Source organism: Haliaeetus albicilla, chromosome 28, assembly GCF_947461875.1.
Source record: "Haliaeetus albicilla chromosome 28, bHalAlb1.1, whole genome shotgun sequence".
Lineage (NCBI taxonomy): Eukaryota > Metazoa > Chordata > Aves > Accipitriformes > Accipitridae > Haliaeetus > Haliaeetus albicilla.
This window is the reverse complement of record NC_091510.1, coordinates 11,423,531-11,439,718: the sequence shown is the minus strand read 5'-3', so window position 1 is coordinate 11,439,718 and position 16,188 is coordinate 11,423,531. Positions and strand designations below refer to the sequence as shown.

The 16,188-nt window shown below is 38.8% G+C and overlaps 1 protein-coding gene across 12 annotated transcripts in view; it reads left to right on the top strand.

Annotated features, from left to right (window-relative positions):
• Positions 1–16,188, top strand: part of NAV3 (neuron navigator 3) — a 557,756-nt gene that overhangs the window by 413,002 nt on the left and 128,566 nt on the right. For 11 of the 12 annotated variants that reach the window (XM_069773360.1, XM_069773359.1, XM_069773362.1 and 8 more), the window contains 2 exons: positions 708–847; positions 7,623–8,661. In XM_069773360.1, coding sequence (XP_069629461.1) covers positions 708–847; positions 7,623–8,661 — 1,179 coding nt within the window. The remainder of the gene's footprint in view (positions 1–707; positions 848–7,622; positions 8,662–16,188) is intronic. The other variant, XM_069773356.1, reaches the window with a different exon arrangement.

The following is a 16,188-nucleotide window of genomic DNA, read 5'->3' as shown; positions in this document are numbered from 1 at the left end:
AAGATGCAGGCTTACACACCCCAGGACAACAGAGTCTGCATTTTTTTCCTTAGCATAGCCACACAGTAAGGTTCAGATGGTGGCAGCAAATACTAACAAATGAACTGTATAGTCTACATTATGTAAGTCTATCTAAACAGTACACATGCATCTGTAGCATCTAGCTAAAATACATATTTTTAATATTTTTAATTTAAAATAATAAGGTGGAAGTGCTTCAGCCAATAGCCTTCTTAAAAATAACCAAAGATAAATAAAAAGCCTTTATGCTTTTATGCTAAACAGAGCTGTGAAACATTTACTAGAGTAAGAGATACAAAATATTTCTCAGCTATGTATTGTCATGCTTTTAATCAATTTCTGTAACATTTCCTCTTAAAAAGTGACAGATTTAAACAAAAGTTGATATTGCACTTCAATGGTTTGTTAGAGTGAATCTGTTTTAGCAATGTTAATGGCAAATGCAAAGCATCTTCTTACATGTCTTGTGACTCTAGAAAGCATTTTTTTCCCTGTTGTGTGCGTAAGGATAAGCTTTTATTTTCATTTGTGGAGTCTAACTAATTTGAATATTCCTGTTCATTGTCGCTTACCTGAAATCATTGTTTTCAGTTGTTGGTTTTAAATTCTGGTCTGATATTTGCATACTGCCTCCTCTATATGTTGCATTACGTAAAATGAACTGATTTCTGATTATACCATTACAGGCTTCCAGGACCCTCAAGGGTGCCAGCTGCAGGCAGCAGTACCAAAGTCCAGGGAGCTTCTAATTTAAATCGGAGAAGCCAGAGCTTTAACAGCATCGACAAAAACAAGCCTCCACAATATGCAAATGGAAATGAAAAAGGTAAGTGATTAAAAGTTACTAAGCTTACTCTACATAACATATAAGAGAAAAAACAAAACAAAACAAAACAAAACAAAAAAAAAAAAAAAAACAAAACCACCGAAAGAACCCATCCACAAGGGTCAAAGAAGTGAATGTCATATTTAGGCTTGGTAAGGAAGACCTATGGAGATAGGGCTCTGATTTAGGACTTGTGGTTGAGCTGGGATTAAAGTTCAGAACTGAAAACTTTCAAGGTGTTATAACTATATTTTATCCCTCTTTGATGGAAATATCACTGGGTGATGTTTCTGAAATGAAAATGAATCTATATTGGATGCCTGTAATCTTTGTTGGTATTCAAGTCTACTCATACCCAAAGGAAGGCTGCCATAATTTTCAGGGGACTTTGCATCTTAACCTCTAATGGGCAAGAATCAAAATATTATACTTGAATCAGGATATTATATGCATCTGTTCTTTCAGAACCTTACCTAATGTATATATAAGTCTGCATAGAGGATTGGAAATTAAATCAATTGTAATTAAATGTTGCAGGGATTTGAATTCAGTGTTCATGTTTTATTGCCTCCTTTAAATATGGACTTCCATTATGGAACCTGGGTCCTTCCATTTCTCCCACCCTGACACTGCTTTCCTGGAAAATGTGCCTCTTCAGGCTTTATCTCAGAAAGAATAAGGTAAAAGTTCAGCTTTCTGAGTTGTGTAACTAATCCAGCCCCTTCCCCCCTGTTCTTTCTCCCTTTGTGTAATGAACAGCATTTTATTCATATCTCTGGGTTAGAATACAGTTTAAAATGATACAATATACATAGTACCCGTTTGCATCCTTGGGGTCTGTGGGAGGAACAAGTATGCAGTGAATGTTCTTCATCCAAGCAACAGGCAGCTATCCAGATTTTTTTTACTAAATTCTGATGAACACACTTTGCCCCCAGCTGTATCTGAAGATATAAAACCATCCTTTCAATAGTTATTTCTTTATTTTTGCTAACAGGGTTGAATGTTTTAGATAGTTCTATAGGGGGATTTCTTCTGTCAAGGGTTGTTTATGGCAAGATATCCAGTCTAAAACTAGAAAGAGATCGGATTGAAAACTGAGCAGACACTGTATAGTTCACCAATACGATAGTGAAGTTGAAGTAGGAGATGTTGCTGCTTGAGTGAAGGTATGTACAGCAGCTTAGGTTTTAGTATTGCTTCATAATGTTGACATAAGTTTGCTACTGAAATATGTGAGAGAGAAATGATTCAAGGTGAGACATGCTTGTAGACGTTAATATTGTTAGCTCATTACTTGGAAACTCTTTTGACTGCTAAGGCTTGCATTGCATTGCACATTTATGTGGCTTTTTGCATGATGGATTTCTTTCCTATTTCTTTACAGCAGAGAATGAGAACCTTGATGAGATTTTTAGTGAAGTCATCACTTGCAAGAGGATAAGGGGTGGCTTTTTTATGTATAATCATTCAATTTTTTTTACAGGATATAGAAAATGTAATGTTGCATAACTACAGAGTACTATATTTGAGATGTTTGTCTGCTCTTTTTTCTTTCTTTCAAAACAGCAGACTGGATGGAAGAACATTGGTTTTACTGGAGAATATAAACCAAATACAAGTTTGTTTTAGAGTATAAAGCAGAAGTTAGAGAAAATGACTGCTGTGAGTGCAAGGATAGCAAAGTGATATTTTTTATAATACTCTAAAAGAGCACATGAGAGCCTGTATTTGAATTCACCATGCTACTTCTTTGCCTAAAAACAACTGAACAATGCTATATTTTAAATTGAATTATGGTAGGAGCTAATTTTTTAATATTATAATGAAATTTCCAAGTAGCCTTTTGATTTTTTTTTTAAAGTATTTGAGGATGTTCTGTGACCTCAGGTTTTTTTTGAAGAATTTGTTTAGAAACAAGCTTCAACCCCCACAATAGTAACAACAATAATAAAAAACACCTTTTTAAAAAAAAAGTGTCACTATATGCTGAAAAACTGATTTTTCCTTACAGTGTGACACACATAATAAAACTTATATGTCAAATTTTGCTTCTGATGCAGATGCTTGGTGCAAGATAACTTTAACAGCTTCCATTAAATGGATATACAGTCCATACACTAATTTCTGAGACATAGGTCATATACTAAATAGCTTGTAATTCTGCATTAGTGCTGCATAAACTGAAGTGGAAAAAGAGATGACTTGCACTAGGTAGTCATTAGAGGTTGGGACCTCCAGACCTCTTCAAGGGCAGACCACTTTTGGTACATTTATCTCTGCTGTACACCTTCCTGCATGTCCTATAAGAAGATCTCAGAAAATATATACAGGGGTTTTTTAATCCAGTTATACGTAATACTTGAAATCCATTCCTGCATAACACAGTTTCCAACTCAGTCACAGTGGGGAATGGATATGTAGTCACAGAGTTAAAGGAGACCTGAAGGTGATCCAAAATAAGATGTGATATGGGCCTTTTATTTGCTATTTCATTATTTAGTATGTCATTAATGTTATCTCCTTTGAATGTTGCTCAGGGAGTAGTTCCCACAGTAAGAAACCTAGGTCCCCTGACAAATGCAGGTTTGCTCTTTTTTGCAGACTCAGCCCATTGCTGTGACACAGGTAACTGTGTGGAGCTGTGGTTAAGTCAGGAACACAGAATGCACCAAAGCAATAAACACCCCATTAGCTGAAACTCATCTGTGGAGCCTTAGTGAGCTGATTTTTTTTTTTTTTTCCTGGACTTTGCAGCTTATGGATGGGTTTCAAAGAACACATCTGTTTTCCAGGTCACGTCACATCTATCTGCTTCTGAGTTAATAAGACAAAGACAAAAATAAAACTATGAAAATCAAACTATTTGAACAAAGTAATTATTCACAGTGTTACTAAGGTGGATACCCAGAGTGTTTTGAGTCCAGCAAAGAAATAATGTTCTAATTCAAGTCAAATTTTAAAACAAATATTTACACTTTGGAGCTTAGAAACACTGTAACTGAACACTAATAAGGGTCTCTCTGCCATGGAGCTTAATAGCCTGCTTTTCAATATAATTTAATAATATAAAATGGTGTTTGTGTATTGTCCAAACTCAGTTTCAACATTATTTGGTTATTTTGCCCATACGAACTCTGAGAAACTTTGTCCTGGAACTCCATTGTCTGATGGTGCAAATCGTTGTTCATCTGTGGCCAGAATCTATATTTACAACTAATTTATTTATGCTTCTTCTGGTGCTGGTATTTTGCCAGTTGTCCCTGGCGGTGTTCTCCTCCTGTGCTGATAAGGGGTAGCTACTTTCTCATGGACAGCTGGAAAGGGACAGCTGAACAAGCTGAATTCTTTTAATCTCACCAGATAGACCTCCTATTCGTCCAAACATCCTTATAGCGATCCATTGCAGCTCTTCCGGTCTCTAGTAACCTTTTTTATTGTGAGTGACTAAAATTGGATACTCTAATCTGGGCACCTGCCTACCACAGAATATTTAGATTACCAGTTCCTAACTGCGGTGCAGCAGGGGAGCTGTTGTCACAGACGTCCCGTCTTCTCCACCAGCAGAGAACACAGGTCACAGAGGAGAAGACGGAGGACTTGGATTATGTATTGGGCCCAAGTTTAACCTCTCATGTGTCCTTTATTTGGGCAACAGCCTATGAAAAGTGGACTTGAAAATGCCCATTTGGTTGTCATGGTCTTGCTGGGTTCTGGTGGAAATTTCTCTTTTTGCACTGAACCCCTGGGGGTGTTGCTACTCTGCTTTCCCAATGCAGGTTGGGCTGAGCTCTAAAGCACTGAGCTCTCAACTAGAACACAAAATTGTTTTCACTGCACGCTGATTATGCATTTCAGCAATAAGGGGATTAGGCCCTAAACAGAAGACTGTCTTCTTGTAAAATTTAGTTTATAGAAATATGAAATCCTTGACATAAGTTGGGATCACTCTCTATCAAAATCACCACAAGGTGGGGACAAATTTCACGTAATCAACAGCTAAAGCTAAGTCCAATTGAACGCGCAGAAAGCAATGAAAGTCGTGCAGCTTCAAGCAATGCATTTGGGCTGGAGGGAAATAAATCTTTTTATTCCACATCTTTAAACACACAGACAGGCTCTCAGTATTCCTTGAGAGCGTGCAGTCCACATGCCTTGTGGAAACATTAAGGATACACTTTAAATTGAAGATTAAAGGCAAGTTAAGGTTCTTTGTAATTTTTTGATGCTGTTTATGGTTTGCTACATAGGGATCAAATAAGTACCAGTGTTTCCAGGAACCTGTGTTTTTTGCTATATATGTAGCAGAACAAGCTGTTGATGAAACAGTAAATACTCTTCTTTTTATAATCCCCCCCCCCCAATGTGTTTAATATTATATAGCAGGAAATATGGCAAGGCATACATTCTTCTTTCTAATCAGAATGCCTTTTTTTCTTTTTTTTTTTTCTTTCTTGTAGTAAAACTAATAGCCTGAAGCCATACAAATGTAACAGAATTAATACAACAGAGCGTGGTGGCATCCCGCTGTTCACAGATTGTTGCATATATTCTGCATTAGCTTTGCACATTCTTATGGTGAATCGTTCGGCAAAACTATTGAGATAGCTAAAGACCCCAATCCTCCTGTGTAATTAAGGCAAGCTTAGTGCAAGGCAAGATGTGTGCAAGAAGGTCCTTGTGCACACCCAGTCCTGGGCTATCAGCCATGGGGCTGATCCCTGGTATACGTTAAGGAAGCCTGAGGGCTGCAGTGATTTCCAACAGCTGTTGCTGGCCCCAGGCTCTCTTCCAGGATCTGAGACTCACCAGAAAATAGCAGGGGCCCAGCCACAATTCCTGCCTTGGTCGCAAGGGAGGAATCCGCTCTGCAGCTGCGCACCAAAGCTGCTCCATGTGCATGGTGCTACCTGGAGCCCGCGGAATAAGCCCTAACCTTACCTGTCCCAAAAAATGCTCTGAGGCAACCCTTACCAGTTAACGTTTTCTTGCCTAGTGGCTGGATGCAGCAGAGCTGCTTGAAACCTTCTGTGAAGGTGGACTGAGCTCCTTTAGCGTTGTGGAGTTTGCATATCAGCCTGAGGAGCACACGAAAAAACGTACGCAGATGGAATTATACAGCATCTCTTGAAGGTGGAGGTGACTGGCCTGCTGGGGTCCAGTTGTGAATAGTGTTAAGCAAGTAAAAGCTATTAATAATGTTAAGCAAGTAAAAGCTGTTACATTTCTGTCATGTTACTTTTGTTCAGATTTTTTTATTATTATTTTTAAACTAGAACTTCTTAATGCTATTTAGAGAAGTAAATTTTGCTATGTTTGCGTTCATTTTGTTAAAAAAAACAGCTCCCCTTTCAGGATGCTTCAAATCCTCCCTTTCCTATGTGTATTAGTGGCCTTCAGGCTTCCAGGTGGGTAGTCTGATCCATACTAGGGCCGTAGGGCTGAGACCGCAAAAATGAAAATCACACACAACTTCAAACTCTGGGCTGAAGGGACAAATGTCTTCAGTGTCCTCATCTACTATATTATTCAGACAGGTGGGCCCCAAGGCATGACTTTGGCTTCATGTGTGTATGCAACATATCAAGCGCTCTTTTAGCCATTGCATGAACTATATTTGCATTGCGTGTTTCATGGGCTTCCTTGTAGTACTGAATTTGATATACTATAGCAGGCTTCTACCTAATTCCCTGGCAGTGCCGAGACTGAGTGGCAAGACAAGATAGATACACTAAGAGAAAATACGTCATCTGCTGAAATAGCTGTGTACCACGTATTTGATCGCCATTACCAGTTCATTTCTCCGGTGGTGGTCCAGAGTAATAGTGTTTAGATACTCAGATGTGTCTTGGAAATCAGAGCTTCATACAGAAGAACTTAACCCTTTCACGCATTGGTCGGCTTTGCTTAATAAGGCTAAATGACTTTTTTGAAAATTATGTTTGTCAATTAGCATAGTTTGATTATTGCAGAAGGAGGTTTGTTCTCGTTCATTCTGGAGATTTGCTGAAGTTCCTGGACAATGTAAATGTAGTGAAGATACCAGAGCCACATAAACAAGTCTTCTGTGCCTACCTGAGCTTCGGGCCCAAAACAACTGTGATTGCTGTTCCCATGTGTATGATATATCACTGTAACTTTCAAGTGCTGACATTGGTGAAATTGTTGATAAATTTTTTCTCATCTATGAAAGTGCACTGGGAAAAGTTAGCTACTAAAGGTGGTTAACTGTACTTAAAACCAAAAAAAGTATAGTGACCTGCCATTTTTTGCTTTTATGAATATTGATTGTATCCATTTAATTTCAGTATTACTCGGTCCTCTTGCTCCTGCCCAAAGCCTAACTTTCTAGCACATATTTTGCTTTCACTAAACATCAAACCCATCTTTGGTTTAGTTTTTCTTCTAATATTGTAGCATTCTTTTTTCTTCCATGACTCAGTGTTTTATTATTAACAAGTCATTGGAAGAATTTCTTTGTGACTTATTAACGATAAAATCTTTAAACTGGAAGGTTTAATTTGCATAATGAAATGGTTACAAGGAAGGCGTTTCCAAGGCTCTCTCAAGCTCATAGAAGTATTGAACAACACCGTGATGGTGGGGGGAAAAAAAGGCATTTTTGACTGTCATCCTTCATGTTTCATGCACATGTAAATTATGTTTATTATGAAGCACACGTAACTGTGCTTTAAATGCCAGAGGAGCATGGTATCACCTTCAAGCAGGAGATGGGAGAATAACTGCACCATTCTGGTTCTTTCTGTTTTTTAAGCAGATTCACCAAAAGGCCCTCCCCCATCTGCAGGCATGAATGGAAATGTGCAGCATCCCACCAGCACCGGGCAGCAGCAGGTCTCTGCCATACCCTCTCCAAGTGCCAGCAAGCCTTGGCGCAGCAAATCCATGAATGTCAAACACAGCGCGACCTCTACCATGCTGTCCGTGAAGCAGCCCAGTCCCGCAACCTCCCCGACTCCATCTTCAGACAGGCTCAAGCCACCCCCTTCTGAAGGCGTGAAGCCCCCTTCATCTGGACAAAAATCTATGCTGGAAAAATTCAAGCTGGTTAATGCTAGGACTGCTCTGAGACCTCCTTTGTCGCTGAGCTCAGGACCCAGCGACAGCGGGAGAGAGGATGATACCTTTTCAGAGTGCGGTGAAATGGATGTCTTAAGCGGCGGGGTGAACAGCGGCGGCTCCACGAGTAGCAGTCCTAAAGTATCACCGAAGTTAACCCCTCCGAAAGCTGGAAGCAAAAATCTCAGCAATAAAAAGTCTTTGCTACAGCCAAAGGACAAAGAGGAAAAGAACAGGGACAAAAACAAAGTTTGCACTGAGAAAACAGTCAAGGAAGAGAAGGACCAGGTCGCTGAAACATCTACAAAGAAGAGCTCAAAAATCGCAAGCTTAATCCCAAAAGGAAGCAAGACGACAGCAGCCAAGAAGGAAAGTTTAATACCGTCTTCTAGCGGGATCCCCAAACCCGGATCGAAGGTGCCAACAGCAAAGCAGAGCGCTTCAGCCGCATGCGCGGCAAGTAAGGAGGTTGAAAAACTGAGGACTACAAAAGGAAACCAGTCCCAACCAACACCAAAATCTCAACTTAGCGAGAAGGCTTCTCCTTCCTCTGGTCTTGCTTCTTCCGAAGGGAAAGAACCGAGCGCAGCTCTCCCCCCGGGGTCCTCCGCGGCGCTGCCGGCCTCGATGGCCGCAAGCGGCGGCCAAGGGACGGGGAACGGCGTCGTCCAGCTTCCTCAGCAACAGCAATACAGTCACCCCAACACCGCCACAGTAGCTCCCTTCATTTATAGGTAAGGGCGCAGAGGGAAATTGGGTTTGTGTTGCCATTTAGGAAAGAGAGCTAAAACGGATAGAGTAATGGTGGATCACACCGGTGTCCGTCTTATCTCCCGGTTTCTGTCACAGCATCACACACGTGTTTTCCTAATATTATTTTTTAATTAGCGTTACTGTATGAAGCGTTTCTTCCAAGAACTCTGAGGCTCTACCTTGTACGAAAGTAATCCACTGCAAATATTTGCCATTTAAAATTCAGGATGTTTTGATTAGAAATAGAAATCACATGATACATTCCCTGTGCTGCTTTTGAAAGGTCACGGCTGAGTTAGGTTTCTAGTGCAAATATTCTTGTTTGCAATTTAAGAACCTCAACATTTATTTGCTGATATTCAATAATATTTGCTTAAAATACACTGTTCTCTTAAAAAATCCTAAAACAAACTGCTGATGTTTTCAGAGTATGTAACAGTACTAGTAGGATATTAGAGGAAAAACAGTACACAAACTTTTGCAAGTATTCAAAAATATTTCAACATTTTGGGCAGAGAGAAAAAGTTGCTGTTTGCAGGTCCTTTTCCTCTTTAGTTTTATACACAAACTAGGTACGGATTAGCTCCATGGAGGCAGTTAATTTTTACAGGTGATACAAACTCTTCTGATGGCCAAGGCTCTGGAAGAGATTAATGAACAGTTAAATGTATCAACCTTTGCCTGACTTTATTTTGCTATATGATAGAGCAACTGAAGAGAAGCTGGGAGATTTCATTGTTGTGCAGCTCAGAAGACAAAGTAAGTGTAGAAAGACTGGCAGGCTGGTTTGAGTAATGATTTCAGATGTCAGCTGTTGGAGGGCTTTAGCTACAGTTGTGGGTAAATTTAACATGTGATAAAATGACAAATACATTATTAAGCAAAATATACTGGCAGTTTTTGTTAGTGAGTAGTACTCTAGATAATCTTGGCTAAAGATTAAAGAGGTGCTGAAGTAGGCTCTGAGGGAGTATATATGTCATTACACAAAACTAAACATAGCTTCAAAACCAATCTGGATGAGTGATAAATGGTTTAAATCAATTCTGAACAAAAGCAGTTCAGAAAATCATATGGGAGGGGAAAAAGGCATAATATAGGTTATATTTATTCTAATATGCAGTGGGTAGCCTCTTGAGTTTCAATTAAACGTATCACTGGATGTGCTTAATATGCATGTTTCTTTATAGCTGTCTGGAATAACCTCAGTGATACAGATGATTTGCAGCGTGGTACATAGGATGGCCTACATATGTGTTAGGGTGCATATCTAAGGAGAGAGAAAAAGAATCTATGCTTTGCCTTCAGATACGTGTGCTATTTAATGGCAGCTTTACCACATACTGATGCCATTTCATTGCATGATGAAGATACAGTTCTTTTAAGCTTCATCATGAAGCAAAATATATTTCGAATTTTAACAGGCGATAGAAGCATGCATCTTCCTGTAATATTTGGTATTACTAATCGTCTGTTTGCTTCAAATAAACAGCAAAGGAGACTTTATTTGAAGTTAAATCTCACATGAAAATAAAATTCTCAGAGCCAAGGTCTGATCTCAGAATATCATAAACCCAGAGTAATAGACGGGCTTTGATGAGGTTACTTCAATGGGTATCTCTGTAACTGAGAGCAGAATCTGACCCAAAAATACACAGTAACTACATTCCTTATAACTCTCAAGGGCTTTGTAATAGTACACAGCGATTTCATAGAAGAATATAAATATAACCATGGATAAAATATCCAAATTTCCAAAGTCAGCATATTTATTTTTGTGGCTATATGGCAAGTGGAAGTGTACATGAAGCTAGGGTACTGTATTTACATTTTCTTGCTCTTAAACATAACTGTTTTCTGAGCAGTCACCACAATTTATACCCAGAATTTTCAGGTGTGCTTATTAGCTGCTAGAACAGTTTTATAGATCAATGAGTTAATAAACAGTAGTTACCATTCAGACTAACAGGTTTTTTTACAACTAGAAGGAATATCTAGGATCTGTGAGTTTGTAGGGCAGTCCTTGTAAAAACCTTCAATATTATTTAGTAAAAATACAGCGCATTTTATCCAGAATAGTGCAATATACTTCTGTGATCAGTGTAGGCTGTTAGCACAAGGATAAGCTAGTGCTTTTTCTGGTTTGTTGCTGATACCTGCAGATATCATGTATTTTGAAATGTTTGATTATTACCCAAGAGGATATTACTGCAGATTTGTGAGTAAAACAAAGTATTCCAAAGAGTTTCTTTAAGGCTGGCATGTATTTTGCTTAAACAGGGAATGCAATGCTGTAACAGTTATCAACACTCATGTTTTCAAGGAGTTGTGTATTTTTATTAATAAACAGTAAACAGAAAATACTGTTTCACTAGGAGGTTCTGAAATGATATATTGCACTATTCAGCTTTGCATTCTTGGTGCTTTGTCCTATCTGATATCACATTGTATTTTTATGTCTCTTAAACACTATGGCATGGAAATTCATATGGGATTATTACTTCTCTTCAAAGATTAGCAGCAACAGTCAGAGTTGCATTTGAGATAATCTAAATGGGTATAATTTAAATTCTTCCATCCTCCTCAGCAAGTGCTTATTTACTTTCAAATGCGGTTCTGAATGTGTTATTTACAGCCCCTTATGTGTCCCCTCTGAAGCTGACTGCAGGGTCCAACTGGTATAAGGAAGGCGCAGTAGATGTAATTCAGTTGCCAGAAAGCTTGATAAGAGAGATACAGCAGGCAAAACAACTAAAAGGAAGTTGTAAGAGACTGTATAATTGTTTAAAGTATACCAGCCACTACTTTAAATTACACATTCTTCTACATAGACAGAATTGGAGGAAGATGGAAATTGTGCCATCTGCCAGAGTCCCTTAGACTTGTATTGAAATTGGCCATAGAATTTAGTTATCTTCCTAGTGGTGCTTAAGTTTCAGATGGAGAAAGTAACACAGAAGTTTAGTGCTTACTATGATACAGGGAAAACAGGGGGGAAAAAAGCATTAACGAAAACAAAAAAAAAGAAGTCTGAATCTTTCTCCTAAAATTTTAGTAAGAGAATAACAAGTTAATTGCTCAGTATTTGGAGTTCTTGGCTTTCCTTCCCATTGCTCGAAAGTGTAATGTAACCCGTAATTCCAAACGTTTTCTCGCACAGAGAAGAGCCTGTTGTATGCAATCATTGCTTTATTATTTGTGAGTCAAATTGTGTAAGTTTGTGTTATTTCCATAAAATGGGAAACACAACTAACAGTCCCAGGAGTAACACAAATGTCATCTCACCCCGTGGAGCAAATCCTTAGTTGATGTAAATCATCACAACCCTACGTGAAGTATGTGGTATGTTGGCAATTAACATTTGCTGTGGATTTGCTCAAGCACTAAAGGAATATTTCAATATAAGAATGTTGGGTTGTAACTGGACACATGTACCGCAGTTTAGTTTTATTTTATTGACTCCTCCAGTAACTGCTATAGGAGCTTACTGGGTCTCTTTTCCATGGCTGGAATATAGAAAGTGAAGTGCCCAAATCCCAGGGGCTATGGTGCTCAGGAATTGCTTATTGCCTGAAATGCTGAAAGAGAAAAAGAAAGTGCTGCAGAGAATTAGCTGACCACTCAATATCCTGAGCTGCACTTCTATGTTGTGCATCGCTTAAATTTCAGTTCTTCAGCTAATTTTGTAGTTTAATGATAGCGACATCTGGAAGAAGTTTCAGCACTGTCTGAATTGAGACCTTGCAGAGGTACTCTTTCGGTGTCAATGCTGGACTACAAAAACCAGTTTGGCACTCCTTTCGTCTCTGAAGAATAAGAAACTGGTGACTTCAGCTACCTAATAGGTTGGTGCAGAGATGATGGGGCCAGACTCTTCCCTGAAATGCAGGGTGAAAGGATAAGATGTACAGATGCAAGTTACAGCAGGGGAGATGCTGATTAACAGTTAGAAAAAAATATTTTTACCTTGGGGGTGGTGAAACACAGGAGCAGGCTGCCCAGAGAGGTTGTGGAAGCTCTGGCCTCAGACGCGGTCAAGACCCAACCAAATGAGGCCCTGAGCAACTTAATGTAATCAGACCTGCTTTGAGCAGGTCATTGGACCAGATGGCATCTACAACACCTTTCTGATCTAAATTACTTTATGATTCTGTGAGGACTAAAGTGTTCACTAGATAGAGGCAGAGAAAGGAAATATCAGTGTAATAAGTAAATAGGTTACCAGGTACGAAAACCTTCTTCCTATCTCTTTTCTTATATGGTCATCGAAACAATTCTATTACTAGACCATAGCTTCAGGGGTGCATGGGAAGTGCAGAGCAGTGACAGATGGGAAGGAGGATATAATCTGGTTGCACCTCTGGAGGCACAGTGAAATTCAATTCCAGCTGCCTGTTCAGGATGTTTTTATACTGGCTTAGGGAAAAAATTAAACTGTTCCTCAAGGATCCTGCAAACACAGCATCTGCAGGGTTTGTTGAAGGCATATTTACGTCCAGTTTTAATTACTAGAAGCTACTTCTCGTCACTGATTGTGGTGAGACAGAACTTAACTTACTAAAATTAAGTTTTCAGTAAAAGACATTTATCAGTTAATTGTGTTTATTAATAACAGATTATGCTGCTAAACATACTGCAACTCTTTTTTAAAAAATGTGATGATTCAAAATTATACTGCAGTGCTTTATTGATTTCTGTTATTTACATTACTGTTGTGAAAATAAAACAACAGCCACCACCAAAATTTTGCAGTCGTAGGTAGAGCTAAACATTGCCACTCACCAGTTGTACTTGTAACAAAACCACAGTGTTTAGAAAAATCCTCCCATTTTCTCATGCTTGATTCTCAAGAAATTGTGCAAGAAAAGTTCCCAGTGTAGAGGTGTTGGCTTAAGAGATGGGAAGAAGGATAATAAGCGAAGAAATCATTATAAACACATACTTGATCAAAGCTGAGTTAAAACAGAAGCTTGATAATTCAGTTGCTTGCTGTTTATGATCTGAAGTTAGTCTTTTGAAATGCCATACAGACAAGAGTGGCCTTATTCCTTGGACTAAATAATCAGCAAAATGTAGGATAAAGGACTAAAAAGGATATTCTGTTCAGTGTTCTGTCACTGGCAACCATATTAACCCTTTCATAAACCAGCTAAGTTTTATTTTAAACTAGTTAATTCCCACTACTTCAATGGGAAGGTTCCTCCAGACACTCACTCATCTCATTGTTAGAAAGGGTTTACAACCCACATGATGACATTGCATCCATTTATTACTTTGTTAATATTGTCCTTTAACTTAAAAAGTTGTTTTCCCCCTTTTGATCACTTTTTTTAAGTATGCGAGGGAATAATCCCATCCCTTTCCTTCTCTTTTGCAAGGCTAAACCAAATCGCTTCTTTTCTTTCCTTTCAGAAGGGTTTCTTCTTCCCCGTGAGCATCCCAGTAGCCCTCCCCTGCAGCTGTTCCAAATTTAACTCACATGTCTTGAATATGGCTGATCAAGCTGCTCATATTCCAGATGTGGTCCTGCCAGTCTGTTGCACTGACAGTGATACACATTCAAGACAGCTGCACCTCAGAGAGATGTTGGAAAAAAAACCAGCATATTCATCTGATATCTTTTGGAATGTCGAGTAAAAACCAAACAAATCTTTGATGTTATCTGTGTTTATCAAAGGTTGGCTATTTCGTTAGAGGCAGGAAATGACTGACTGCGTTAAAGACAGCTTATTAAGTAGTATTCCAAATTCTGTTCTTAATTACTCCTGTACAGGCTCATTTTAATCAAACTGAATGAGCTTGTGCAGGTGTGATTGAGAGCAGGATTTGTCCCATTAAGCGAGTTTGATGCTCTTACAAATAGGTAGCATGTAACTCATGGGGGTGGGTTGGGGACAAATATATTCTCTGATTGCCATGATTAAAATAGAAAACAGATTGTCCTGTTTTCATGACGGTTGCCTAAATTAACCTGTGCTGCAGATACACAGCACTGGAAGAAGTATCAATGGGGTTGCTTTGAGTAAACTGAAATTCTTTTCACTTCCCTTGATATCAAGAGAGATGCAAGAATTAATTTTTTTTTAAGGCAGTGGGCTGTGAATGGGTAAAGGATAGAGGGGCCATTTATTAAGACCAAAGTGTAAGGGGTTAAGGAGATCTTTCAATTTGTGTTTGCGTCCCTTGAGCTTAATCTGTGCTGCAGTTCTGCAGAGATCACTTAAGTCATTCATAGGATTAATATGTCCCACAGAAAAAGTACAAGCCAAAAGTATAGGGGAAGACAAATCTCACAATTTTATCTTCCTTTTTAAAAAAAAAAAAAATAGAATAGTTGAGCTAAGCAAACAGGCATCTACATGCTTGCTCCAATGTATCACAACCTGTGACAGGCTGAGAGCAAAGCAACTTGAAGTTTTAGGCACCCAGTCTATACCTGAACCTCCCTGTTGCCCAAGAACTGAGGCTCCTACGTGATTTTGCTTGGAAATCTTTCAGCCCTAGACCATTCTCAGCCCATCTGGGCTAAGCTCGACTCCAGAAAAAAGAAGGGCCTTGCCCACCATGCACCAAAAGGCAGGGCTGCTCTGGAAGTGCTGGCAGCTGGCAACCCAGTGGAGACCTGGTGGGAGCAGAACTATTGAGGACAGCCCTGTCCCCAGGTTCCTCCTTGGGCGACCTCCGTCACGGCTGCCCAAGGGCTGAGCAGGTGCCTTTTAGCCCACTGCTTCCACAATAAATAACCAGTTTTCTCAAGTAAGCAGAACTTAGACTGCTGCAAAATCCATAGTCCTCTGCAGGGTTTCTGTTGTCTCAGGTAATTAGAATCATTGACGTTTTTACAAAATTAAACATAAAAATGCTGAATGAAGTCAGTACAGTGGTTTCTTTGTTATTTATTTTGATAGCAAATCACATTTACTTTACATTAGATTTAAACTTTCATTAGTTTCAAGTGAGATAAAAGGGACATTTCACGCTTCTTAGATCTGTTATTTCAGGCTGCCTATAAATTTAAGAAAACCGCATCCTATTTACATTTGGGTTGTGTTTCCATGATTTTCTTTCTGCAAATTAAATCAAATATTTTTAAATTATTAGCGTTATATGATCTTTGCTATTCAGTATTTTTACTTTAAGGCTTACATTCTAATGCTATCTCATGTCCCAGAAACTGGATTTTGTGCTGCAATTAATCCCACCGATCAGATTCTAAAATGTGGAATGGGAAACTTTGGAAGTATCTCTTCTCACAGTGTTTTTCAACTTACCTTCCTGCTTATAGCTACATCAGGTTTTTGAAAATGGAAAAAAAGCCAAAACACTGAAGAACAGAAAAGTGCTTTAAGTGGCATTTGGTGTATCTCTAAAAGTTTTGATGCAACCTGGGCAAGCAAACAATGAATACAAGTGAAAACTTGTATTCGTTGTTCTTTTAAGTAAACAAATTGACTCATCATGCTGAAGTTTACCTAATTGCTGTAAGTCACTCATTAGTTGTTTGTACT